Source organism: Taurulus bubalis (assembly GCF_910589615.1).
Source record: "Taurulus bubalis genome assembly, chromosome: 7".
In the NCBI taxonomy this organism is placed as follows: Eukaryota; Metazoa; Chordata; class Actinopteri; order Perciformes; family Cottidae; genus Taurulus; species Taurulus bubalis.
The window spans coordinates 26,161,905-26,187,535 of NC_136595.1; the positions used below are offsets into that span (position 1 = coordinate 26,161,905).

General features: G+C 40.4%; 6 protein-coding genes across 6 annotated transcripts in view; 2 read left to right on the forward strand and 4 right to left on the reverse strand.

The window, feature by feature from the left end:
• The window catches only part of dhcr24 (24-dehydrocholesterol reductase), a gene marked incomplete at its 5' end in the record, with an annotated part of 10,271 nt that extends 6,879 nt beyond the window's left edge, over positions 1-3,392 (forward strand). The window contains 3 exons of the mRNA XM_079221023.1: positions 1,209-1,406; positions 1,489-1,667; positions 2,656-3,392. Of these exons, the coding sequence (XP_079077149.1) occupies positions 1,209-1,406; positions 1,489-1,667; positions 2,656-2,809 (531 nt within the window). The 3' untranslated portion in view covers positions 2,810-3,392. The remainder of the gene's footprint in view (positions 1-1,208; positions 1,407-1,488; positions 1,668-2,655) is intronic.
• A 735-nt stretch (positions 3,393-4,127) lies between these two features.
• LOC306739192 (uncharacterized protein) lies at positions 4,128-4,906 on the reverse strand. Its single transcript, XM_079221159.1, has one exon. It carries the CDS (start codon positions 4,851-4,853, stop codon positions 4,317-4,319), a length of 537 nt encoding a protein of 178 aa, XP_079077285.1. The 5' UTR covers positions 4,854-4,906; the 3' UTR covers positions 4,128-4,316.
• A 3,722-nt stretch (positions 4,907-8,628) lies between these two features.
• On the reverse strand, positions 8,629-9,598 carry LOC306738975 (cold-inducible RNA-binding protein A-like). Its single transcript, XM_079220909.1, has one exon. It carries the CDS (start codon positions 9,554-9,556, stop codon positions 9,125-9,127), a length of 432 nt encoding a protein of 143 aa, XP_079077035.1. The 5' UTR covers positions 9,557-9,598; the 3' UTR covers positions 8,629-9,124.
• Positions 9,599-14,394: 4,796 nt separating this feature from the next.
• LOC306738976 (cold-inducible RNA-binding protein A-like) lies at positions 14,395-15,316 on the reverse strand. Its single transcript, XM_079220910.1, has one exon. The coding sequence runs from the start codon at positions 15,249-15,251 to the stop codon at positions 14,847-14,849; it is 405 nt and encodes a 134-aa protein (XP_079077036.1). The 5' UTR covers positions 15,252-15,316; the 3' UTR covers positions 14,395-14,846.
• Positions 15,317-18,036: 2,720 nt separating this feature from the next.
• Positions 18,037-18,940, reverse strand: LOC306738977 (cold-inducible RNA-binding protein A-like). The gene has a single exon (XM_079220911.1). It carries the CDS (start codon positions 18,898-18,900, stop codon positions 18,496-18,498), a length of 405 nt encoding a protein of 134 aa, XP_079077037.1. The 5' UTR covers positions 18,901-18,940; the 3' UTR covers positions 18,037-18,495.
• Positions 18,941-21,718: 2,778 nt separating this feature from the next.
• LOC306739153 (transmembrane protein 205) lies at positions 21,719-24,413 on the forward strand. The gene is made up of 4 exons (XM_079221115.1): positions 21,719-21,871; positions 22,181-22,331; positions 22,502-22,665; positions 23,160-24,413. Exons 2-4 carry the CDS (start codon positions 22,232-22,234, stop codon positions 23,460-23,462), a joined length of 567 nt encoding a protein of 188 aa, XP_079077241.1. The 5' UTR covers positions 21,719-21,871; positions 22,181-22,231; the 3' UTR covers positions 23,463-24,413.
• The last annotated feature ends 1,218 nt before the right edge of the window (positions 24,414-25,631 follow it).

The following is a 25,631-nucleotide window of genomic DNA, read 5'->3' on the forward strand; positions in this document are numbered from 1 at the left end:
TCTAAGTACTCAAAGACGCTTAAAAAGCAAGTATTTCCACAATATTATTTTTATTATTATAAAATATATTAGACCCTCCCAACTTTTTTTTTTTTTTAAATAACACATCGTAAAGGAAATACAAATATAAAAATTGTGTCAGAAGTTTATTTTAATTTTATTTGTATTATTTTGTGAAGTCAACAACATGATTTGTTTAACATTGAGTCACATCCTACAAATATCTCGACAAAGTTTAATGTGCTTATTGATGATTTGTTGAAAAGTAAAAAATAAATAAAAAATGTTTATGGTCAGCAAACTCTGGATAAATATCCCTTCAACACAGGAAACTGCTCACATGCCGCCGTCTGGACCGGTGACCTTCCTGTCTTCATAAAGGATAAATAAAACCATAAAAGTATGGAAGCAAAGAAAGGCCATAAAGATCAGCAACTGAATATCCAATCGTTACATTTAATAACTACTGATTATTTATTGCTGGAATATTAAAGACCAACGTGTTATTGCATTGAAATATTTCACTCTGATTTCCCTCTTTGGAAATGCTATTCAAGTTGAATTAATTCATTTTAGCCCAATTCTGATCTAAAATATAAAAAGTTCTGGACATTTTCAAACTTGTGAATGATCAATGGAGTCTGAATCTATTGGGTTCTATTCTGTCACATGATCCCAAACCATGGGAACCCAGCACACTTTAAGTTTTCTATTATATTATCATTTTATTGACTTTTTTTTATGACATTGCAGCACTTCAAATGATCTCTTGGAAATCTTAAAGAGGAAAATTAAAACCACTTATATTCAGATGTTTTTCAAAGTTAAACAAATTGTAATTCTATCAAAATTGTATTCATATAGTATATCATGTATATGATATAATAGTACGTATTTACATTGTAACATTAGGTTGTGATTCATATTCATAGTTTGTAATTCAATTGCTAATGAAATTCAAACTATTGTCTTTTGTTTGCTCCCACATTTAACTTCTTAAGATGATGATGATTCATGAAAAACATGAGGAATAAAAAAAAAAAAAAAAGAAGCCAACATGACATCTTAAAGGCATTCTGATGTCATGATTTGAGAAACAGAATTAGTTTTGCTTTAGTTTTGTTTAATTGATTTGGTCGTTGCAGCACAATGCATCATGGGACGCCACTTTACCGCCGCCCCTTCAACCTCTGTGTTCCTTCCCCCAGGACATCATCCCCTTCGGCAACAACCCGATGTTCCGCTGGCTGTTCGGCTGGATGGTTCCCCCGAAGATCGCTCTGCTGAAGCTCACGCAGGGCGAGACCATCCGCCGGCTGTACGAGCAGCACCACGTGGTCCAGGACATGCTGGTGCCCATGAAGGACCTGCAGGCGGCCATCACGCACTTCCACCAGGACATCGACGTAGGGACTAAGCCCCGCCCCCTTTCTTTACCGGCCGGTTTACGGGCCCGTTTGACACCGCCGTGTGTCCCGTGTGTTTCAGGTGTATCCTCTGTGGCTGTGTCCCTTCCTGCTGCCCCCCGGCAGAGGGATGGTCCACCCCAAAGGGTCCGAGGAGGAGCTGTACGTGGACATCGGCGCCTACGGAGAGCCGCGAGTCAAACACTTTGAGGCCAAAGCGTCCACGCGCCAGCTGGAGAAGTTCGTCAGAGACGTGCACGGGTGAGTCTCAGATAATATGAATATGATGAAGCATCCGGGACTTATGGTTTGTTCATTTTTAACAGACCTGGGTCGTTTTGCTCCTCAATGATGAAAAACATAAACATTATGATTTTTTTTTTTTGCGGGGATTTGAACCAAACAAAAGCTGTTTTATTCAGTCAGTAGAAGATGTTTAAGGCCCAGCACCATTATGTTTCTATTAAAATGGTACTTTCTGCGGTTTGGTAATTTGCAATTTTGTTAAAATTTACAAAAAACTGCGCAGCCTTTTCCCATGATTCTGTATTTTTTAATAACGATGGGAATCGATTCTACGCTGGAATCTAACTCACAAATGGTAATATAGAAAGTTGCGATCACAAATCCGTCTCCTACTTCAGCGCCACGGATTCATCGACACGCGGCACAAGTGGTAAACGATATTTCAGAGTCATTGATCCGGACGCAGACCTCAGTCAAATAGAAGATCAATGAGTCAGGCAGACGAGACTCTCTCTGCTACGAGGGGATGGAAAGGGGGGATGGCAGCTGAAAAAGGGGGATGCCCCCGCCGCCCCCGCCGCCCCCAGCCTACTGTTTGTAATGTGTCGATGATCTCACATCCAGGACTTCTACTGCAACTAGAAATACAGCGGAACATGTTAAATATGAATAGACTAAAGCAGGGTCACGAGTAGGCGGAGCTTCAACCGATAGATAATTGATAATTATTCAATTTTGACCGAGCGCTTCTATTTTACAAGGAGAATAAAGCTGAAACAAGTGGTAATATAGTATGTCTTGCATACACGTGTGTGTGTGTGTGTGTATGTGTGTATATATATATATATATATATATATATATATATATATATATATATATATATATATATATATATATATATATATATATATATATATATATATATATGACACAGCCTCTCTATCTGAACCTCTGCACTAAAGCAAACCACCCGGTGACGTTTCCGCTCGCTGCCTCCCTCAGGTTCCAGATGCTGTATGCAGATGTGTACATGGACCGAGAGGAGTTCTGGGAGATGTTTGACGGACGGCTGTACCACAGGCTGAGAGAGGAGCTCGGCTGTAAGGAGGCCTTCCCGGAGGTTTACGACAAAATCTGTAAAGCCGCCCGACACTGACCCCCTGACCTCGGTGTCACCGATGGACCGGATGTTTCCAATAAACACAGACGAACTGTTTCACACAGATCTCAGCTACGAGCTTCTGCGCACACAAGCACAAGCTAACGGTTATTTTCCATCAACTCAAGCAGTGAAGCAGGAGTATTGTATTGTAGGTCGTCAATGTATTTTCTTTTCCCTTTTTTCTTTAAACATTTAGCTTATTTCAACATTGATTGTAAGTTGTACTTTGTTTTTTTTGGTGTGTATTTTCTGCACTGTTTTACTACGTTAGCTGGTGTTCCTCACAGACCTTTTAACATATTTCTATCCACCTTTTCCTGACCGGTCAGCCTAATCTACAAGTGCCAAACACCAAAACATGACTTCCTAATTAGAGTCTTGCACATATTTTGAAATATAAACTTTTGTAATAAATGTATGGAAAGAGAGTAACCAAAAAGATTTATTAGGATGCCTATTGTAACTGCAAAATCATATCACCAGGACTCTCATGTTTAAAAAAATAAAGATTCTAAAGATGCACTGGTAATAATTGTTCACAGCTGTCGCACAAACAGTCAAAACTAATGTATGTGCTCTGAGCCGTTTTTTGGACTATTTTAATAAAAGCGCAGTGCAAAGCTGATCACTTGTCCTTCTGTATCCTTCAACTTCGTATTTGCCTTCGATCTGAAAGCCATCGTAGCAAACCAGTGACTAGCTAGTCTTTACTAGTTATGAATTAGACAATTCCCCAAATATACCGGTACGATGGCCAGCACTTTAACATGTAAGCTGTAGCGTTTATAGGATTAAACAATTGTTTAACTAGTTACAATTCCAAGCCAAGATATCCACTATGCGATTTGGACTCGAAGCATTTACATTTAAAGATATCAATTCATTCTTGACATTAATAACCCATGTCTTAATCGTGGATCATTGTAAGTAGCTGGAGCTTAATTAAAACTTTTACCATTGACTTCTCTTACACATATCTTTAATTTGACAACTCAATTCTCAATAGTCAAAATGTTAATTATTGATAATTCAATTCTCACCGATGGCAATGTCCATTTTATATATTTATATATATATAAATAAAATGAATGAATGTATATCTAAAATTGCATTTCAGATATCTAGAATATAGTCTCCACCTGGGTTGATTGTATTTCTAAAAACCAGTCTTAGGCTATGGTGCCACTTCAAAATAGTGTCGGGTGGAACTCGTTTGGTGGAACCGTAGAGCGAAACATTGCGTGGGGTAATATTGCACCTGTATACATTATCATTCTGGTATAGAGGAAATAGAAGAGTTTACTTATTTATAACATGATTTATTTAATGAATAAACAAAAAGTAATAGGTACATTTTTTTTCTTCAGATGCTCGAGCGACAAAAAAAAAAAAAACTACGAAACGAAGCTCAGCAATAAATAAGCCGACATCTTTGCTGTTTGAAGGATCGCGTAATTGGGACACAGCCGGGCAACGCGAGGACGTCGCAGTGGGGCGGTGTTTACTCGTTGTTGTAGCTGTCATACCCATCCCGGTAGGATGAGTTGCGGTCCTCGTATCCACCCTGAGACCGGCCTCTGTAGCCGCCGCGCCCGCCGCCGCCTCCTCCGCCGCCGCTCCGGTACGAGCCCCCGCCGTACCGCCCCTCAGACTGAAAGCCTCGGTCTCCGTAGCTCCGGTCGCTATTGTAGCCGCCACCGCCGCCTCCTCCTCCTCCTCTACCGCCGTACCCTCCTCCTCCTCCCCCTCGCGAGTCTCTCCCGCCAAAGCCTCCTCGGGCGCGCCCGCCCTTTCCGGCTTCGTCCACTCGGATGGAGCGGCCGTCCAGAGACTTGCCGTGCATGGCCTCCTGCGCGTCTTTGGCGTCCTCCACGTTCTCGAATTTCACGAAGCCGAAGCCGCGAGAGTTACCGGATTCTCTGTCCCGGATTACGTCGACTTTCTCGATAGCTCCGTATTTGCTGAATGCGGCGGCCAGAGTGTCCTCGTTGGTTTCGAAGCTCAGGCCCCCTACGAACAGTTTCCCTTCGTCCGACATTGTGACGATATTTCAGTTAGCCAGGAATCCACCACAACATGAAGCGAATAACGGGAAAGGGATGGCAGGTGGTGCCGCTGGAAATTATGCCCCCGATCTACATCCGGTCAAGGAGCCCCCATACATTTTTTTAAAATGGCGGAAAAGCCGAATAAAACACACCACAACGCACGACTTTCCCCATTTAAAAAAAGGACAGACACAACATGATCCTCGGCGCAATGGCGGTGAAGACCGCTTATAAATTGGCTCTGGGGGACTCATTGAGGCTGCGGACGATTTAGTCGCCGTGTGCAAAACGCTGCTGAACCGTTTTCTGAGGAGCGCGTGCGAAGTGGAGCGGATCGGCACGTTTGTGCGGTCGCTGACGCGCGCGGCTGATCGAGCCGAAAAATGACGAGAGTCCCGCGACTTTGGGTTTTTTACAGCTGCGTTCACAAAGTTGTTTTGGTCCGTCAGCTGTAGTAAAACCACGGTGACGTCATGGTGACGTTAAAGTCCTGCGACAGCGGTGTAGTTTCGTTAGCATAACGCTAGCTTGTATTTTACTTGTGTTCATCGATGATTAAATACATGTTAATGATTAGCTACAACATCATGATCTATATGATCCAATACAAGGAGATATAATGGTACACAAAACTATCTAATATTCGGAAAACTGCCATAGTTAAATAATACACCGACAAATACAAATACCACACCAAAAAAAATACTACTTTTTGTATATCTGTCTGTATCAATAAAGAAATAAAATAAAAGTGCTTTCACAATTATTTAGGTAAACGAATTAAGCAATATAAACGCAGAGGGATACATATAAAATAAGATATTCCTTTATTAATTGCAGCAGCAAACAGGCAAAGTGCACACAAGAGACACAGTAAAATAAAATAAAAAACAAGTAATGTAAATAAACAGTAATAAAACAGTAAAGAATCCACAATAGCAGTATTATATATACAGACATAATTCAAATGTATTTATATTGCACCAGTTGAAGTGATTAAAGTGACCAATATACTATACAGTGTCCAATCAATACAATATCACAAAACATAATAACAAATAATGGGTATGCCAATATTTTCTTACCATTTATGTTTCTACTTCTCCTTGGAATATATTTAAATCACCCGTTGAACTCATATTTTGTCAGATTTTTTTGTCTTTATTTCACATGGCACATGGCATTTTATGGCATGTACTTTTTTTATGTCACTTCATATGTTCATATGTTTTTTCATATGTGCAATAATGTAAACCCGGCCGTTTTTTCTCTGTGTTTACGGTTTCCTTATGCGTTATACTTTTACTGTTTGATCACTTAGTTTTTTATTCAGGGTTTGAGGGTTAAGGGGGGTCATTGGGACTGGGCTTCAGGCCACGGCCCCAATCCCAGCATGCACCTCAGCCAGCTGTCCAGGCCTCCGATGAAGGCGCGGTGATGAGGAACCCCGTCTCTGTGGCTCCAGCAGTCTGGTCTGCACATTCGGTTCAGGTCAGCAAACCGTTTCACAACACAAGTAGAACACTTGCAAAGAAATGTACTCTTGGTGAGTTATTTCCAAAATGACTGCTGTCGTGGATATTGACATCATAGTGAACGTGTGTTTCTGTTTCCTGTCTTTCTTTTTGTCCTTTTTAGAGTTTTGCCGTCTTGAAACCTGCCGTGAGGAAGAAGCTCGTCACCGTAGCTCCGGCACCTCATCCACGACCACTTCAGGTGCGTTAACTTCTCTTTTAGAAGCAGCTTTCTCCTCCCTCAACAAGTTGAAGTCAGTGATGTCGTTACTTCAGAGGGCAGGAATAAACTCGCTCTTCTGACTCTCTGTGTAGACGTCAACATCAATGGAGCTTTACGGAAAGACTTGCAGCTCCGGCTCTGATCTCACAGCCACGGCAGGTTTTATATCATATCTGGAAATGATTACTTACTTCTGATGATTTGAATTATGTCCTTTCAAACTACGTTAAACTTAACCCACCCTTTAGTGTTAACATTCCCCTGATAATCTAGTGTCACAAACTGTCTGGTTTGTGGACCAGCAACAAGCCGCAAAACATTACCGTTTTTACATTTAAAGCGTCTGCTGGTTTTTAAATGAAGCTTTGAATGTCTGTTAATGTATAAATGCTGCTGTAGCGAAATAATTTCCCCTTGCGGGATTAATAAAGTCATTATTTATCCATCTATCATCCAAGGTCAAAAATAAATATTTCGCTAGATAAAAACATGTTGAGTGACAGAGATATATATGGACTCTCACTATTGCGAGCAATGTAAAAAAAGAAGATCTTAACAGACCTCATCAGTTGATGTGTGATAACCTCTACTAAATATGTGTTTCACCACAGGACAACGCTGGAAACAAGATGACATCAGAGCACGAAGGATCTTAAGATCAAAGTCACATCACCAAGCGAGAAGAGGAGGAAACTAAGCTAGTGAGGATCATATTGGGACTCTAAACAGTTATTTTATATATATTTATGAATATCTACAGTAAGACAATGCCATTTTTATGTTTTCAATGTGCAGAAAGTTTTGAACGTAAGAAGTGTTGCTCAAACACACAAGCTTATTAAAGTCCAGGAGTTTAAGAATTCAGCATTTATGCATCATTGTGAGATGACATAAGAGAAAAGCTGATCTACAGGAGAAGAAACATTTGAAAGCGATAGCGACAGAATGTCAGAGTCTTTCCGTTGTCGTCATCTACCATAAATTGTTGCAGAGAAAAAACCATAAGAATGCTGAAGAGTTTGACGCTCAAAATATTTTAAATAAAACATACACCCTTGGCCAATTTTAAAAGCTGTTCAATGGCTTTGTGGTTTATGATACGACGCCTTTGTATCCGAAATGGTTTGTTCATGTGCCGGACATATCGGAGATGCAATTAATGATATCTGAAGTGGGAAATCACATCTTAAATAGTCACAAGAAATGTTCCACATGTAGAAATTCAAACCAGATACGTAATCATTCTTACTCGTGAAAAAGGAATTGCTAATATCTAATTAAGTTTAATCTGTTGACCAGTCAAAATATAATCACATTTGTAACATGTGAAAATAGTTTACAGATAACTAGTCAAACTGGCATTTTGAAATGTTATTTTCAACAAAAGTTAAATATCTACTAGTCCTACTGAAATAAGAGTTGTTTTTATGGGCGGCCGGGATAATTCAAATGTAGGTATATAAAATGCAGCTCCCCATTCTGAGCATCTTCACCCAAAGCTTTGGGAAGGGGTACCATGTTTAATTTAGTTACTATATGGTTGAAATAAATACCATATAACTGTTTTACTAGATAGAATAGTGAATAACATAAATTGGAAACTAGAAGAGTCACCTCTGGCCAGATCCTCCCACAATTGAGTCACCTAGCACAGCTTTCACTGTTCAAAGTCACTGTAAAGACACTTTCATTTTCTTAAATGAATGTTCTGATCCGCCATTTCAATGTATATAGAGTATTTCCCATAATTCGTATTTGGATGTTTACTATATAACGTGCTTGCTGCTGCCACAAACAAATATCCCCCTGGGGATGAATAAAGTATACATCCATGTCGTGGTCTATCACAACCGCAGTCTTTTTGAGGTTCTCTTTAAATATTTAGCAGACATTTTGAATTACTAAGTGTTGCTTGTACCTCAACCTTTTTGAACAAACCAGCTCTACTGCTCGGTTTGGGCATGTTCCCATATACCATAAAACTAGATGTATTACTAAAGCTAAAACAGAGATGTGAAACGAGGCGAGTTGAAAAGTCATAAAGCATATTTATTTCCAGAACAAATGAACAGCAGAACAAATGTGCAAATCAAAATTCAGCCAGTGAGCATGATGCGTGTTAAGGACTGGCCCACGAAGAAGACTAGCGCGATGCTGCAAGACAAAGGAGACAGAAGGACAAAAGACAAAGCGACACCTAGTGGAATGGCGGACCGTAACGTGGTTGGTCCCAAAAAGTCCTCCAGATTCTCTCCGTCTGCGAGTCTAGTTGTTCAGACTCGTTCGTTCTAACTTAAATTAACTTTAGCAACTGGTCGGTGAAGTTAACGGACATGAACGGCGCAGGAAACTGTTCGTTTTCCGCGAAGGCGATATTGAAGACTTGGTGCTGCTTTAGTTTACTCCAGATGTTAAATAATTCTGCACAGTTTGTTTGCTTTTAGCCTGCAGACTTCAACATTGAGCTCCTAGTTGAATTATCTTACTAGGAGCATTGAAGTCCACGGAGGGAACACCGGGTTCTTTAGTAGCCGCCGCCGCGCTGGTCACGTTGGTCGCGTCCACCGCCTCCGCTCCGGTATGAGCTCCCGCCATATCCTCGGTCTCCTCCGCCGCCGCCGTATCCTCTGTCGTTGTTGTAGCCGCCTCCGCCGCCGCGTCCACCGCCGCCGTATCCTCCACCTCCTCGGCCGCCGCCGCCACCGCCCTTTCCTGCTTCATCCACGCGGATGGAGCGGCCGTCCAATGATTTGCCGTGCATGGCCTCCTGCGCGTTTCTGGCGTCGTCCATGTTCTCGAATTTCACGAAGCCGAAGCCGCGAGAGTTACCGGTATCTCTGTCCCGGATAACATCGACTTTCTCGATGGCGCCGAACTTGCAGAAGGCCGCGTTCAGACTTTCCTCGTCGGTGTTGAAGCTCAGGCCTCCGACGAACAGTTTCCCATCGTCAGACATGGTGATGTGATTTCAGCGAGCAAGAGTCCAACACAGCAAGGAGCGAATAACGGAAAAGGGATAGGAGGGGGATGCTGCGTGTATTTATACTCTTGAACTACATCCGGTTAAGGAACCGCTACCTTTCAAAATGGCGGAAACGTCGGTTACGCCCCTCGTCCCCCCTCCGCGCCCCGTGTGCAAAACGCTGCTGAACCGTTATCTAAGGAGCTCGCGCGAAGTGGAGCGGAGGTCACTGATCGACTTGAGGAACGTGCCGAGGAAAAACGTCGCCAGAGGGAGCAAATAAAACGGATAAATGGCGAAAATGACGAGAGTCCCGCGAGTTTTGGGCTTTTTTTGAGCTTCTGGTCCGTCGGCTGTAGTAAAACCACGATGACGTCATGTTGACGTTAAAGTCCTGCGACCGCGGTGTAGTTTCGTTAGTTGTTGTTGTACTTCTGGCGATTGATGCCTTGGTCATCGATGATTCAAAACACATGTTTGTGATTAATCACAGTCCCTGTGACATCATCATCAGCACACTCGTGTTTGTATATTTGTCTGTATCAATAAAGAAATTAAATAAAAGTGCTTTAACAAATTAAGCAATAGAAACACAGATACAATCAATACAATATCACAAAACATAATAACAAATAATTGTTAAGCCAATATTTTCTTGCAATTCATGTTTCTACTTCTTCTTGGAATATATTTAAATCCCCCATAAAGCTCATATTTTGTCTGATTTGTGTGGCATGTGTTTTTTTTAATGTCGCTTCATCACTTCGGTCCCCCTTTGCACTGATGCATCTCATCTATATTTTATAATTGAAGCACTAATCAGGTAACTTGACAACATATTGTTTGTGATAGTTCGCTTCATTCCCAATTTTGATTTTTTTTTTTGTGCATGAAAGCACTGTGATTCTGCTAAAAAAAAAATGGATTTATGTTATAATAACAGAGACATTTGCTTACATATATTTGGACATTTATATAAATGCATGTACAATCTGTTTAAACTTGAATAAACAATAGTCAAATACAAACACAGTTATTTAACATGGTATGATATGTTAGGTAGTAGTTCAATGTATACAGTATTACAGTTTGTGGCCCGGGGTGAAAATTAGTTTGACACCCCTGCCTTAAAGGATCAGGTGACTGAAATATGAATATTCTCTTCATCATAATCCAGAGGTCAGAAACCTTTCCTATCCAAAGAGCCATTTTGCCCTTTTTCCACCCCCAAAAAAATTGTCTGGAGCCGCCAAAGCTATTTGATATCACAGCTTATAAAATTTGATATATATAGTCCTATTTTATATGTACAAAAACTATAGTTTGTTGTATTTATCAAATTATAGAACGAGAATCAACACAATTCTTGACATTGTATTGCTATTTTACCTGTTTATAACTATCAAACTCTTATGAAGAGGAGAAAACATACAGACATGTGTCGGACTACGTTGAGGTCCATTAAAAACACAACTATGCAGACTTTGAGTCCGGTCTATATTTGGGCTCATGTGGTGGAGTGTCCGTCCTGTAACCACAAGCTAGCAGGTACGATCCTGTCCTCACGTGAGGTTTACATTTTAAAACGCTTATCTGTTGCTGACACCAAAGCCGACACCAAAAAAATAAATCATTGGCAGGTGATTGGATGAACCGCCTGTCTGTCACAGGTTCTTGCAGCATCTCTTCTTTAAATTAGAAGCTTTTACGCATCTTTAAAAACCAGATAATGTCATACTTCATACATAAGTTACACATTTACCGACAACAACTGTCACTAACCATCGTTACGCCGTTGCTTTTTTTTCTTCTTCAAATTGCAGGCAGCTGTTAACCCGACAGCAATACATTCAGCTGTTGGGATGAGGAGTATCAGCCCACGGCCCCATTCCCAGCATGCACCTCAGCCAGCTGTCAGGCCTCCGATGAAGGAGCGGTGAGGAGGAACCCCGTCTCTGTGGCTCCAGCAGTCTGGTCTGCACATTCGGTTCAATGTACTCATGGTGAGTTATTTACAAATGACTGCTGCTGTGGATACGTGTGTTTCTGTTTCCTGTCTTTCTTTTTCTCCTTTTTAGGAAGAAGCTCGTCACCGTATCTCCAGCACCTCATCCAAGGCCACTTCAGGTGCGTTAACTTCTCTTTTTTTGCAATATACATACATTCTAAATACTTTTTATTCTGTCTGTATGTATAATATTGCTATCGTGGATCCTTTACTGTTTATTTATATTACTTGTTTTTATTTTACTATGTGCACTGCTGCTGTAATCCTGCAATTGCCCCACTGCGGAACTAATAAAGGATTATCTTATCTTATCTTATCTTTAAAAGGAGCTTTCTCCTCCTTCAACAAGAAGCCAATGAAGTTGTTTCTTCAGAGGTCTGACTGAATGAGCTCGCTGTGTAGACACAAGCATCACTGGAGCTTTGAATGTCCGTTAGTACCAAGGTTTATCTCCGCTGGTGGCAAACGGGAGAGCTAACATGTGTTTGGGCCGCAGTGAAAATATTGTATGTGACCGGCCAAACGCCAACAAATGTGGATTTATATTTTTACAGTTTGACCTTCAAAAGTAAGAAAGAATATAAGGAATTAACCATGCATCTGGCCAAGTGGGCCCTAAAGAAAGAAAACAAATTAAGCAGGTAAATAAGTAAAAATAAGAAAACAAAGCAATCAAATGTGGATTTAAACGGAATATTTCGTGAGATAAAAACATGCTGAGTGACAGAGAGGGGAAGAGAAGATGGACTCTCACTATCGTGCCCAATGTTTCTGCAGATATGCGCTGGGGAGCGAGAATATTGTTGATTTTTAATATGACAAAAAATGTTTGGTCTAATAACTGTCTTCAATGAATCAACAGAAGTTGGTAAAAGCGCAGCATCTCTGGCTGAAGGAGGACTGTTGGGACAGAGAACATCAACACAGTCTGCAAGAGTACCGATGACACCGCAAACCAAGGTTTGTAGTTCAGAGGCAACCCAGAAACACTTCAGCGATCCCTAAACATCCAATGTTTGACATGAAATGCTCAATTATTTATGGATATCATGTGCCAATGTAAAGTTGACACCTTTTAATCGTTTGTTTTCAAAGATCCCTTCTTATATCTCCTTGTATTAGGCCGTTGGAACATAGGGAAAGGACTCAACAGAATTCCTGGTGGCATGATGTCCGTCCCCAGACGGTTCGATGCTGTAGTCCAAGAGGTGCTTAATGTTGTCAAAAAGGAGCGCAAGAACCAAACAAGCCTGTAATTCACGTATATTCCCCGACGGACCGGCATGAAAGACGTAGAGGACTTTAAATGGACGGATGCGGCTTTGGTTGAATACTGAGGCAAATCCGAATTACAACACGTGTTTGATGCATCGTGGGAAAACCATGCAAGAAGAGGAGGAATCTAAAGTATCACTGCAACTAGTGAAGATCATATTTGGACTCTAAACTGTTTTTTAAATATATATTTATAAATATCTACAGTAAGAGAATGTCATTTTTATGTTTTCAATGTGCAGAAAGTGTTGCTCAAACACACAAGCTTATTAAAGTCCAAGAGTTTATGAATTCAGTTAAATGTACTTATGTATCATTGACTCAGCAGAGATGAGAAGAGAACTGGTCGCCTACTAATTGTAAAACCTTGAGAGGGAGGCGCCTAGGAAACTAGTCAAAAATATAATTTCAACATGTGATAATACATTTGTAACATGTCAAACTTGTTTACAGATAAACTAGTCGACATGTCTAAAAGTTAAATATCTACTAGTCAGCCTTACTGGTTAAATGTTAAAGTGCACATGCATATGGGTATCTAGTGTCTACTAACCCCGCAGTTTTGTATGGGCTGAGATCAGAACATGTGATTCAACAAGCCATTCAAATTTAAGAACATTAAAATACATCTACCCAACCTGAGTAAAATAAGTGTTCTTTGAACATTAAAGCATTTAAACATGTTCTAGTAAAAAAAACTAATACAAGTAAAATCCTTAAAAATGTATATTCGATACCCCATTAATAGGGCTTGTCCTGCATGTGTCTACCCCAGGAACACAACCTGTCTTTGCAGTTAATGTGCCCTTTAATTGTTCTCTTTAACAGACATTAAGGGTCTTGTCAAAGTGTTGGTTGCACCTCAACCTGGTTGAAGCATCTCTCCTGCTCGGTTTGGGCATGTCCATGAACATCCACTAGATGTCGCTGTGTGTCAGGTCTCCCTCTTATAAAGTTGGCAACAAAGAAGTCCCTCCAGACTGCTGTTAGTTCTGACTTTCAATAGCATGCATATCTTACATAGTTTTAGAGGTCTTACTGATTGAAATTATGTAACTAGATACAAGAAAAAAAGGCTTCTCTAAAAATATGCCCAAACAAACAGTTCAATTGACAATGCTGCTATGAACTTCAAGAGCATACATTGATGTGTATATTACATATTTAAGGTTATTACATGTATATATACGCACACAATAAAATAATTTCACTCATTCTTAAACTCACTGGCATGCTCTACCAAATTGCTAAATTTTCTTTTTAGTGATACAGATGTTGATGCCAAGATAATACATGTATAATTTGTATTAAAGGAGTCATAATTTTGATGAAATATGTTTTTAAAGCACTGTAAATATCTATAATAAATATGAATGTCCCTCTAGTGGAAATATTACTAGTACAACTAATTCCATGGTGAAACAATCAATGTCCTCCCAGTGAGCATCGCTGAATACTTCCCACAGTAATACAAAAACAAAAGTAGTTATATTATATAATAGTCCGGCTTTTGAGCCGTAAGAGAAATTGGATACCAGGCGAGTTGAAAAGTCATAAAGCATATTTATTTCCAAAACAACAAAGATCAGAACAAATGTGCAAATCAAAATTCAGCCAGTGAGCATGATGCGTGTTAAGGACTGGCCCACGAAGAAGACTAGCGCGATGCTGCAAGACAAAGGAGACAGAAGGACAAAAGACAAAGCGACACCTAGTGGAATGGCGGACCAGTAACGTGGTTGGTCCTAAAAAGTCCTCCAGATTCTCTCCGTCTGCGAGTCTAGTTGTTCAGACTCATTCGTCCTAACTTAAATTAACTTGAGCAACTGGTCGGTGAAGTTAACGGACATGAACGGCGCTGGAAACTGTTCGTTTTCCGCGAATGCGATATTGAAGACTTGGTGCTGCTTTCGCTTCCTCCAGGTGGTAAATCATTCTGCACAGTTTGTTTGTTACCCTGCAGACGTTGACATGTAGTCCACGCAGGGAACACCGGGTTCTTTAGTAGCCGCCGCGTTGCTCCCGTCCGTACGAGTTCCCGCCATACCCTCGGTCGCTGTTGTAGCCGCCGCCGCCGCCTCTGCCGCCGTATCCTCTTCCTCCGCCGCCTCCTCGTGAGCCGTAGCCTCCTCCACCTCCTCGGCCGCCGCCGCCGCCCTTTCCTGCTTCATCCACGCGGATGTTGCGGCCGTCCAGGGACTTGCCGTGCATGGCCTCCTGCGCGTTTCTGGCGTCGTCCATGTTCTCGAATTTCACGAAGCCGAAGCCGCGAGAGTTACCGGTATCTCTGTCCCGGATAACATCGACTTTCTCGATGGCGCCGTACTTGCTGAAGGCCTCGGCGAGAGTATCCTCGTTGGTGTCGAAGCTCAGGCCTCCGACGAACAGTTTCCCATCGTCAGACATGGTGATGTGATTTCAGGGAGCAGGAGTCCAACACAGCAAGCAGAGAATAACGGAAGAGGGATAGGAGGGGGATGCCGCGTGTATTTATACCCTCGATCCACATCCGGTCAAGGAGCCCCCCGTTTTTAAAATGGCGGAAATGACAAATACGCCCCCTCCCCCCCCTCTCCCTCTTTCCCAATATGCGTGTAGTCTGTGCGACACTACTTTCCCCAACAAAAAGAACAAACACACATTTTATTCTCGACGTGTAAGTGAAGCCGACTCATACGTTTGGCTCTGGGCAGCTCATCGGACTCGTTGTGACTGCGGACGGTTTAGTCGCCGTGTGCAGAACTGAACCGTTATCTCTGGAGCTCGCGCGAGGTGGAGCGGATCGGCACGTTGGTGACACGCGGCTGACCGTTTTAAATGAACGTGCCGAAACAACGACGCCGGGTTGCACAAACAAGTGATCCCAAACTGGTCCTTAAGCTGTAGTAAAATCACAGATGGGCTAAACATTTACATTATTAATACATATAAATTAAGGTTCAAACACATGTTTAAAAGTGCCGCTGGAATGAGTACTAAAACCCCTTTTTCACTTCCGGTCATTCGTCTTTTTTTGTTTTTGTTTTAAATGGGCTTTGGTCAACACAAGCTTAAGAGATATTCAAGTTTTATTGTACGAAATAATACTTAATTTTGAAAAGTCTTTATAAAAAGGCATGTTGATTAAAAAGACTACAGAGGTTGTCTGCGGAATTATACGTCATCACTTTCCACTGGTCTGTAGTGGTGGTGACGTTGAAGTCATGCGACCGCGGTGTAGTTTCGTTAGCCTCACGTTAGTTTTTTTTTGTTTTACTTCTGCCGATTGTTGTCTTGGTCAACGATAATTAAACAAATGTTTATGATTAGCTACAACATCATGATCTATATCATCTAATACAAATAAAAGTGCTTTCACAATTCTTTAGGTAAACAAATTAAGTATTATAAACGCAGACTACAATATCAAAAAACATAATAACAAATAATGGGGATGGCAATATTTGCTTACCATTCATGTTTATATCTGGAAACAACTTCTTCTTGGAATATATTTAAATCACCTGATGAGCTCATGTGTTGTCTGGTTTGTCTTTATTTTACAACTGTGTGGCATATACTTTTTTAATGTCACTTCATCACATCAGTCCTCCTTTGCACTGATGCATCTCTCATCTATATGTTATGATGTAAGCACTAATCAGGTAACTTGATCAGTAATGTTTTTTTTCTCTGTCATGCTTTTGTTTGACTGCAATATTTTACAGTTTCTGCCACTCACCAACTATTGCTTTTTCACTTTCATATGTAATGTATCACCTTACCCGGTTAGTGCAATTTGACAGTGAGGAGGAACCCTGTCTCTGTGGCTCCAGTAGTCTGGTTCGCACATTCGGTTCACGTCAGCAAACGGCTTCACATCACACGTAGAAAACTTGCAGAGAAATGTGCTCATGGTGATATTATAGTTTAAATGTGTTGCTGTTTCTTGTCTTCCTTCTTCTCTCCTGTAGTCGCCCGTCTGTAGCCAGAAGCCGAGGCCTCAGGACCGGCTCCACACCCTCCACCATCTTCCTCTACTATCATCTCCCTCAGCCGACTGATGATGGAGCAGCGAGGAAGAAACGTGTCGCCATCGCACTGCTGCATCTACGGCCACTTCAGGTTTGTTCCCTTCAACAAAGGAACGGTTCACATTGAAATGAACATGCACATTTGTACTCTAAACAGTTATTATATATAGATATATATAGATACAGTTACAGAACATAACTTCATGTTTTCAATGTGCAGAAAGTTTTGAACATTAGCAGAAGTGTTGCTCAAACACACAAGTTTATGAAGTCCAAGAGTTTATGAATTCAGTTAAATATCATTTATGCATCATTGTGAGATGACGTAAGAGGAAAGCTGATCTACAGGAGAAGAAACATTTGAAAGCGATAGCGACAGAATGCCAGAGAGCCTGTCTGCCTTATGTTCTATTATATTTAGAGTTGGGAAATCACATCTCAAAGTCTCAATCATTTTTCCACATGTAGAAATTGGAACTGTGAAAAATGAATAGATATCTGTAATTAAATTAAAGATCTGTTAATCTGTGTTGAACAGTCAAAATATAAGTTCTACATGAAATAATACATTTGGAACATGTCAAAATCGTTTACAAATAACTATTCCAAAATGTTATTTTCTACAAAAGTTAAATATATACTAGTCAGGCCTACCGTTTAAACGTTAAAGTGACACTTCAATTATTAAAGACTGGACAGCTGAGATCAAAGAACATGTGGTTCAACAAGCCAACCAAATTTAGGCACATTAAAAATACACACAGGAGAACATTCCCTTCTACTGCTATAAGACTTCATAATAAATCACCTCTGGCCAGATCCTCCCTCAATTGAGTCACCTAGTACAGATTTCACTGTATAAACACACACTTGCATTTTGTTTATTAAAATTTCTTACATTAGTATGTTCTGCTATTTTATTTGCCATACTTCATATTTGTATGTTTACTATGCAACGTGCTGCTGCCGCACCAGTATATACATGTATGTACATCTGTCTTTTAATGTTCCCTTTAAATATTCAGCAGACATTTTAATTTACTCTGGTTGTAAATGTGTTGCTTGTGCCTCAACCTGATTGAACCAGCTCTACTGCTCGGTTTGGTCATGTTGGGCCATAAATACCATAAAACTAGATTTATTACTAAAGCTAAAACAGAGATGTGAAACGAGGAGAGTTGAAAAGTCATAAAGCATATTTATTTCCAGAAACAAATGAACAACAGAACAAATGTGCAAATCAAAATTCAGCCAGTGAGCATGATGCGTGTTAAGGACTGGCCCACGAAGAAGACTAGCGCGATGCTGCAAGACAAAGGAGACAGAAGGACAAAAGACAAAGCGACACCTAGTGGAATGGCGGACCGTAACGTGGTTGGTCCCAAAAAGTCCTCCAGATTCTCTCCGTCTGCGAGTCTAGTTGTTCAGACTCGTTCGTTCTAACTTAAATTAACTTTAGCAACTAGTCGGTGAAGTTAACGGACATGAACGGCACAGGAAACTGTTCGTTTTCCGCGAAGGCGATATTGAAGACTTGGTGCTGCTTTCGCTTCCTCCAGGTGGTAAATCATTCTGCACAGTTTGTTTGTTACCCTGCAGACGTTGACATGTAGTCCACGCAGGGAACACCGGGTTCTTTAGTAGCCGCCGCGTTGCTCCCGTCCGTACGAGTTCCCGCCATACCCTCGGTCGCTGTTGTAGCCGCCGCCGCCGCCTCTGCCGCCGTATCCTCTTCCTCCGCCGCCTCCTCGTGAGCCGTAGCCTCCTCCACCTCCTCGGCCGCCGCCGCCGCCCTTTCCAGCTTCGTCCACGCGGATGGAGCGGCCGTCGAGGTTCTTGCCGTGCATGGCCTCCTGCGCGTTTCTGGCGTCGTCTACGTTCTCGAATTTCACGAAGCCGAAGCCGCGAGAGTTACCGGTATCTCTGTCCCGGATAACATCGACTTTCTCGATGGCGCCGAACCTGTTGAAGGCCTCGGCGAGAGTATCCTCGTTGGTGTCGAAGCTCAGGCCTCCGACGAACAGTTTCCCCTCGTCCGACATGGTGATGTGTGAATTCAGCGAGCAGCAGTCCAACACAGCATGGAGCGAGTAACGGAATAGGATGGGGAGGAGGATGCTGCGTGCTTTTATACTCTCGATCTACATCCGGTCAAGGAGGCCGCCGCCTTTAAAATGGCGGAAATGCCGAATAAAAAAAAAACAAGAAATATGTCGTCTGTGCGACACGACTTTCACCATTAAAAAAATGATTAACGCAACTTGATGCTTGGCGCAATGGAGGTGAAGACAGCTTATACTTTGGCTCTAGGGGACTCGTTGAGACTTCAGACGATTTAGTCGCCGTGTGCAAAACGCTGCTGAACCGTTATCTCAGGAGCTCGCGCGAAGTGGAGCGGATCGGCAGGTTTGTGAGGTCGCTGACGCGCGCGGCTGATCGACTTGAAGAACGTGTCGAAACAACAACAACAACAACAACAACAACGTCGGAGGGCACATCAAACAATAACTTAATGGCGAAAAGTCCCGCGAGTTTGCGGCTTTTTGGAGCTGCGTTCACGAAGTTGTTTTGGTCCGTCAGCTGTAGTAAAACCACGGTGACGTCATGGTGACGTTAAAGTCCTGCGACCGCGTTGTAGTTTCGTTAGCCTAACGTTAGTTTTTATTTTACTTACTGGTCATCGATGATTGTTTAATGTAATCACTGTTTTAAAAATATTTATCTGTATCAATAAATAAATTGATACAAATATACTAATAGTGTTCAATCAATACAATATCATAAAATATAATATAATGCCAATATTTTCTCACCATTCGTGTTTCTAAAAATCACATCTCAAATAGTCACAATAATTTTTCCACATGTAGAAATTCAAACTAGAGACCTAATCATTCTTACTAGTGAAAAATTAATTGCTAATATCTTTAATGAAGTTAAAGATATCTGTTAATCTGTGTCGAGCAGTCAAAATATCATTTCTACATTTGTAACCAAATCGTTTACAGATAACTAGTCAAAATTGCACTTTAACAAGTCAGAATGAAATAAAAAAGTCTAACCCTTTTCTACAAAATATAAATATATATACTGCTGCTAAATACTAAAGGATGTGCATATACATCTGGGTATCTAGATCAGTGGTTCTCAACCTTTTTTCAATTAATATTTTTCCAGCCAAGTACCTCCTAACCAGGGCAAAGGATTCTTGGTTGAAAAATAAAAGTCATACACAGCAGCAGTGTCTGATTTATTATAGAATATAGACAATTCAGTTTATTAACTTACACTTATATTTTATAGAATATTTATTAAATAACACATTTGAAAGGATTTTTGAATGGATGTTACTTTTACATATTATATTTATATATTGTATATTGTCACAAATGTAGGCACATTAAAATACATCTCCCCCATCTTATCTCCACCCACATCTTGAGAGCTACCTTTGAGAAGTGTACATTGTATGAACTTCAAGATCACACATTGTTGTTTATATGACACATTTAAAATTATTCCATAGCATATTTACTTAAATAATTTCACACGTATTGTTTTACTGACTGGCATGCTAAAATGGCGAAAATGGTTAATTTGTCATTCAGTGATAAAGATGGTGATGCTAAGATAATAAATGTATAATTTTTATAAAAGGTGAGACATAATTTAGATGGAATATGTTTTTAAAGTTCCCATGGTAGATAGTTTGGCATCATGCTAACGGCTAACAGCTCAATGTCCTTAGTGCAGGTCTGTTCCTTAATAGTGATGTGCCCAGAGTTACAGCATGTATCCTGAACACACACATAATAATAATAATAATAATAATAATAATAATAATAATAGCTCAGCTTGTAAGCTACAACCGAAATTGGAAACCAGGCGAGTTGAAAAGTCATAAAGCATATTTATTTCCAAAACAACAAAGAACAGAACACATGTGCAAATAAAAAAATAATTCAGTTCAAACAAAACAAAACAGCAGCTGGGTCAGGAAAGGAAGAGAGAGGGAGAGAAGGTGGCTTTTATATCAAGAAGGACTGGCCCACGAAGAAGAAGAGGACCGGGGTGCTGCAAGACAAAGAGGAGACAGAAAGACACAAGACAAAGGGACAGCTAGTGGACTACAGGACTAGTAAAGATACTTAGTGTAAGCTATTATATTGAGTTACTTTAACAACTCTCTAGGAAGCAGTGTTCTGGGTGTATGTGTCTGGGGCTTTTATTCTGAAGGATAAAACGGAAAGAGGAGAAGATAATAAATGTTCTAGAGGTGTGTGAAAAGATATAAAGTGGTTACGGAGCCTGGTGTTATTATTGTATTACTATTATAAAGTATAGGCACACCAAGCGGTTTCACACACTCCTAGAACATTTCATTTCTTATCTCCTTTTTTCGTTTGATCCTTCACAATAAAAGCCCCAGACACATACACCCAGAACACTGCTTCCTAGAGTTGTTAAAGTAACTCTATATAATAGCTTACATTAGTCATACAAAGTCATTGCATGGCATCCCATATGAAAAAGTTGTACAATATGTCAGAATAAGTAATACAAAGTAATTGTATAGCATGTCTAAAAAAGACATAATATGTAAGAAAAATGTCAGAAAAAAATAAAGTTAAACTATACCACTTTATAAAAAGTCACAAAACCGTATGACAAAAAAAAAATGAAGCTATAATTTGGTATAAGCTATTTAAACAATGGCCTCTCCCCCGCGGTTCGGGTTCGTTCACGGCTCAGCGGGCACGCGCTTTAACGAGAGCGTCCTGGAGCGGTCTCTCGGTCGGGTCGCCGCAGGACTGCGCGCGCACCCTCCTCCAGTTTCACTCCCTGCCTGCGAGTGTAGTTGTTCCGAGTCCTTCGTTCTCTCTTTTTTGAGAGACTAATAACTCTTAAGTCAACTTTATCAGCGAGTCGGTGACGTTAACGGACATTAACGGCGCCGGAAACGGTTCGTTTGTTTCCGCCAAGGTGACTTTGAAGACTTGGGGCGGCTTGGTGGTAAAGAGTTCTGCACAGTTTGTTTGTTTTTAGCCTGCAGACTTTGACATTTACCTCCTTGTTTAAATACACGTACTGGGAGCATTGAAGTCCACGCAGGGAACACCGTGTCCTGCACGGATTATAGCGGTTGGTTAGTGGACTTATTTGGGGAGTTAGTCCCAGAAACAAGAGGTGTAACTAGTTATCTAAAAAGGAGTGGGTGAGTTCACCACGTTTCAGTCCGCATACCTGCACGTGACCGGAAGTGCAACGCTCCAGTTTGCTTCCATCAGGTTGCACGTTGTCACAGCCCTACTGTGTTTGCAGGAGGCTGCTGGGAAGGATCACCTAGGAAAGGAAGTGGAGAGAGGAGACGACATGTCCACTGACGAGGAGCCCACGGTCACAGTGAAGCTGCTGCAGCTGCTGCTGCTCTCCACCTACTGGGGCATGCAGATCTGGGTCACCTTCATTTCAAGTTGGTACACACACACACAAAAACATTAGAAACACACAGTTGTGTGTCTGAAGTGGACGGTGCAAACAAACAAGAGACATAAGTGGAAACAAAACAAGTATATTAACTTAGTAAATGGTGTAATAAACAGGTGTTTCTAATGAGTTGTGTGTGTTTTTGTTCCCGCTCAGGCTTCGTGATGGACAACCACCTGAACCGACACACCTACGGGTTCATCCAGAGTCGCCTCGTCCCGTTTTACCTCCACCTGGGTTCGGCCTGCGCCTTCTTCAACCTCACCATCTACGCTGTGTATCACCCCAGCGACACGCTGGACGACAAAGAAGCCTTCCAGGTGTGTGTGTGTGTGTGTGTGTCACCATTGCGTTTAAAAAACAAACACTTTTGCAGGGTTCTTACGCTCATGGAAAACCTGGAAAAGTCATGGAATTTTAAAAATGGTTATTTCCAGGCCTGGAAAAGTCCTTGAAAAAATAAAATCCTAAAAGTGTAGTAAAAGTCATGTAAATATTGTGTTATATTCATGTGTTCACAACGTTCATTTACGCTGAATTTGAAATAATGAATATGCTTTTAAAAGAAAGACGCTCAAAATATAAGCAGGCATACATACAGGCATCTATATAAATGTTTATTCTTTTAATCAAACTATTGTCTCATTCATTTGACTTCATTCATTTTACTGTTTACACCCACATTTCACTAAATGTTTGCTCATGGAAATTTGGTTTAAATTGATGGAAATTTGGTGAAAAGTCATGGAAATCCATCGGTCAACATGTGTATGAACCCTGCTTTTAGAACATTCCCGTGACTCCTCTCCGACAGATCTTCATCTTCTTCGTGTCGGTGACGGTGGCGGCGGTCAACGCCCAGTGGTTCGGCCAGATGACGTCGGAGATCATGGCCGACATGCACCTGGTGGAGCAGGCGTGCGGCCTGGGCCAGGACATCGGGCTGTCGTCCAACCGCGAGGCCTACGCCAAGCTGTGCGAGACGGACGCCAAGTACCGGCGGCTGAGCGGCCGCCTGTGGCTGTACCGGCTGCTGTCCTCCCTCTGCAACCTCTGCTGCGTCGGATGCAACTTCTACAGCCTCTGCTACATGGCGGAGAACCTCAGCCGGCTGTGAGAAACAGTCTCTCCCGCACCATAACTCTCCTTAAGAAAATACCAAAGCAGTAAGTTGTATATATTTGATACGTTGAGCCTCTGCTTTTTGCGTTGTACGATTTTAAAAAGCCAGGTAAACCTCGTTGTGCCTTGAGGATTAATGAAAGGAGCTGCTGTGCTTTTAATAATTTTTTGATTTAGCGCCCTATTTTTGTGTTTGTTTTGAGCCGATCGTGGTCAGTAGAGCCGTGTTTCCCTAACGCCTTTCACCCAGTGAGGCCGAGTCTGGCTGAACAGGAGGAACGTTAAAAATAAAAACTATGCAGGTCACCATGGCAGTAAATAGCAAAATGTGCAACACACTTTTTATTTTATTTTTACATGCAAACAAAAGGAAGACACTTTTTCTGAGCCGCTCCCGTGCTGCTCAGTCCGGCTCTTCCTGTCTGGGTGCAGTTTGAATAGTTTTAAATGCGTCGCTCCCAGTTCCCCGTGAAGCGACGGCTCGTGCGCCAACGTCGCCCTTTGTACATAATAAAGAGTTGGAACACGTTTAACTATGAAGTGAAGACGATGTGGGTCTGTTTTCAATTAAATGTCTGTAACGGGGATGAACATCAGATCCGTCTTTGTCCTGTGCTCAAAGTACGCCGCCGTGAAGCCAAATATATATATTTTGTTGTACTTTCGCTGGAGTTTTGTTCTCTCTCAGGTTGTCTGAGCTTTTTAAAATGTTTGTATTTTACATGAACAGCGAGGCAGCTGAGTATTTATTCAGAAACTCTGTTTGTTTTTCTTCCCGTTTGTTCTGACTGGAGAGATGAAGGCGTTCACTGTGTGCCTCATGACGGCCAAAGACAATGCAATGTTACCTGCTTTTAGAACTGTGCACATCCTTTTTTTATTGTTAGCACGACCCGTCGAGAAATATATAATTAAAATCGAATGCAAATCATTCGCCACAAAAGCAGCGCTGTGTGATTTTTTTTTACGGATATTTGTGCTCGTCTTGATGCGTTTGAAATAGTGGGTTGTGATTGTTGTGTAATACTGAATGTAAGTCGCTTGAAGACCATGAGGTCCGTGGTTGGGAGTGGGTTTAGTCAGATGTTGGGACATCGTCTGTTGTTGTTGTTGTTGTTGGGGGGGTTTTGTATTAAAACATGTTCTTGAAATATTGCGCTTCAGCTTCTCCCTGTTTTTAATTAAGATTATTGCTCAGGCAAAACCAAAACAACCCTGATTTGATCTGAGACGCATTTAGATTTAATATCTTTCAAGGTTGACATTTTTACTTTTATCAAGTCTTTTACATCTTAAGAGTGAATGTAGAATGTGAAGCCCTTCAAAGCATCCTCAATGTGTGTGAAGATTTTTTTAAAGTTTAAAATGTATTTTAATCATGTTTCCACCACTAGAGGGCGCTGTTAACCTGCTGTCAGTAAAGGGAAGTAAATAAGTTCACTAAAGGAGTGACTTACATATTCCACTTTTAAGAACTCCTCAAAACAATTGCTGAAGGCATAATATATATAACTATTTTTTGTTATATATAACCAAAAACAAGTGTGTGTATGTATGTATGTATGTGTATATATATATATATATATATATATATATATATATATATATATATATATATATATATTATATATATATATATATATATTTATATATTTATATATATATTATATATATATATATATATATATATATAAAAATAATATAAATATAAATATATAAAAATAATATAAATATAAATATATAAAAATAATATAAATATATATATATTTATATATGTGTATATATATATATATATATTATATTTTTATATATATATTATATTTATATTATATATATATATTTATGTTATATATATATATATTATATATATATATATATATATTTATATATATATATATATATATTATATATATTTATATATATAATATATATATATTATATATATATATATAATATATTTATATATTATATATTATATATATAAATATATTATATATATATATATATTTATATATATTATATATATATATAATATATTTATATATAATATATATTTATATATATTTGTAGACCAACCAATGTATTAAATAAACAAATACATGTAGATAGTCAGGGTCACACTGCCCTGAACTCGCACATGACAATAATTGAAAAAAAAGAATGA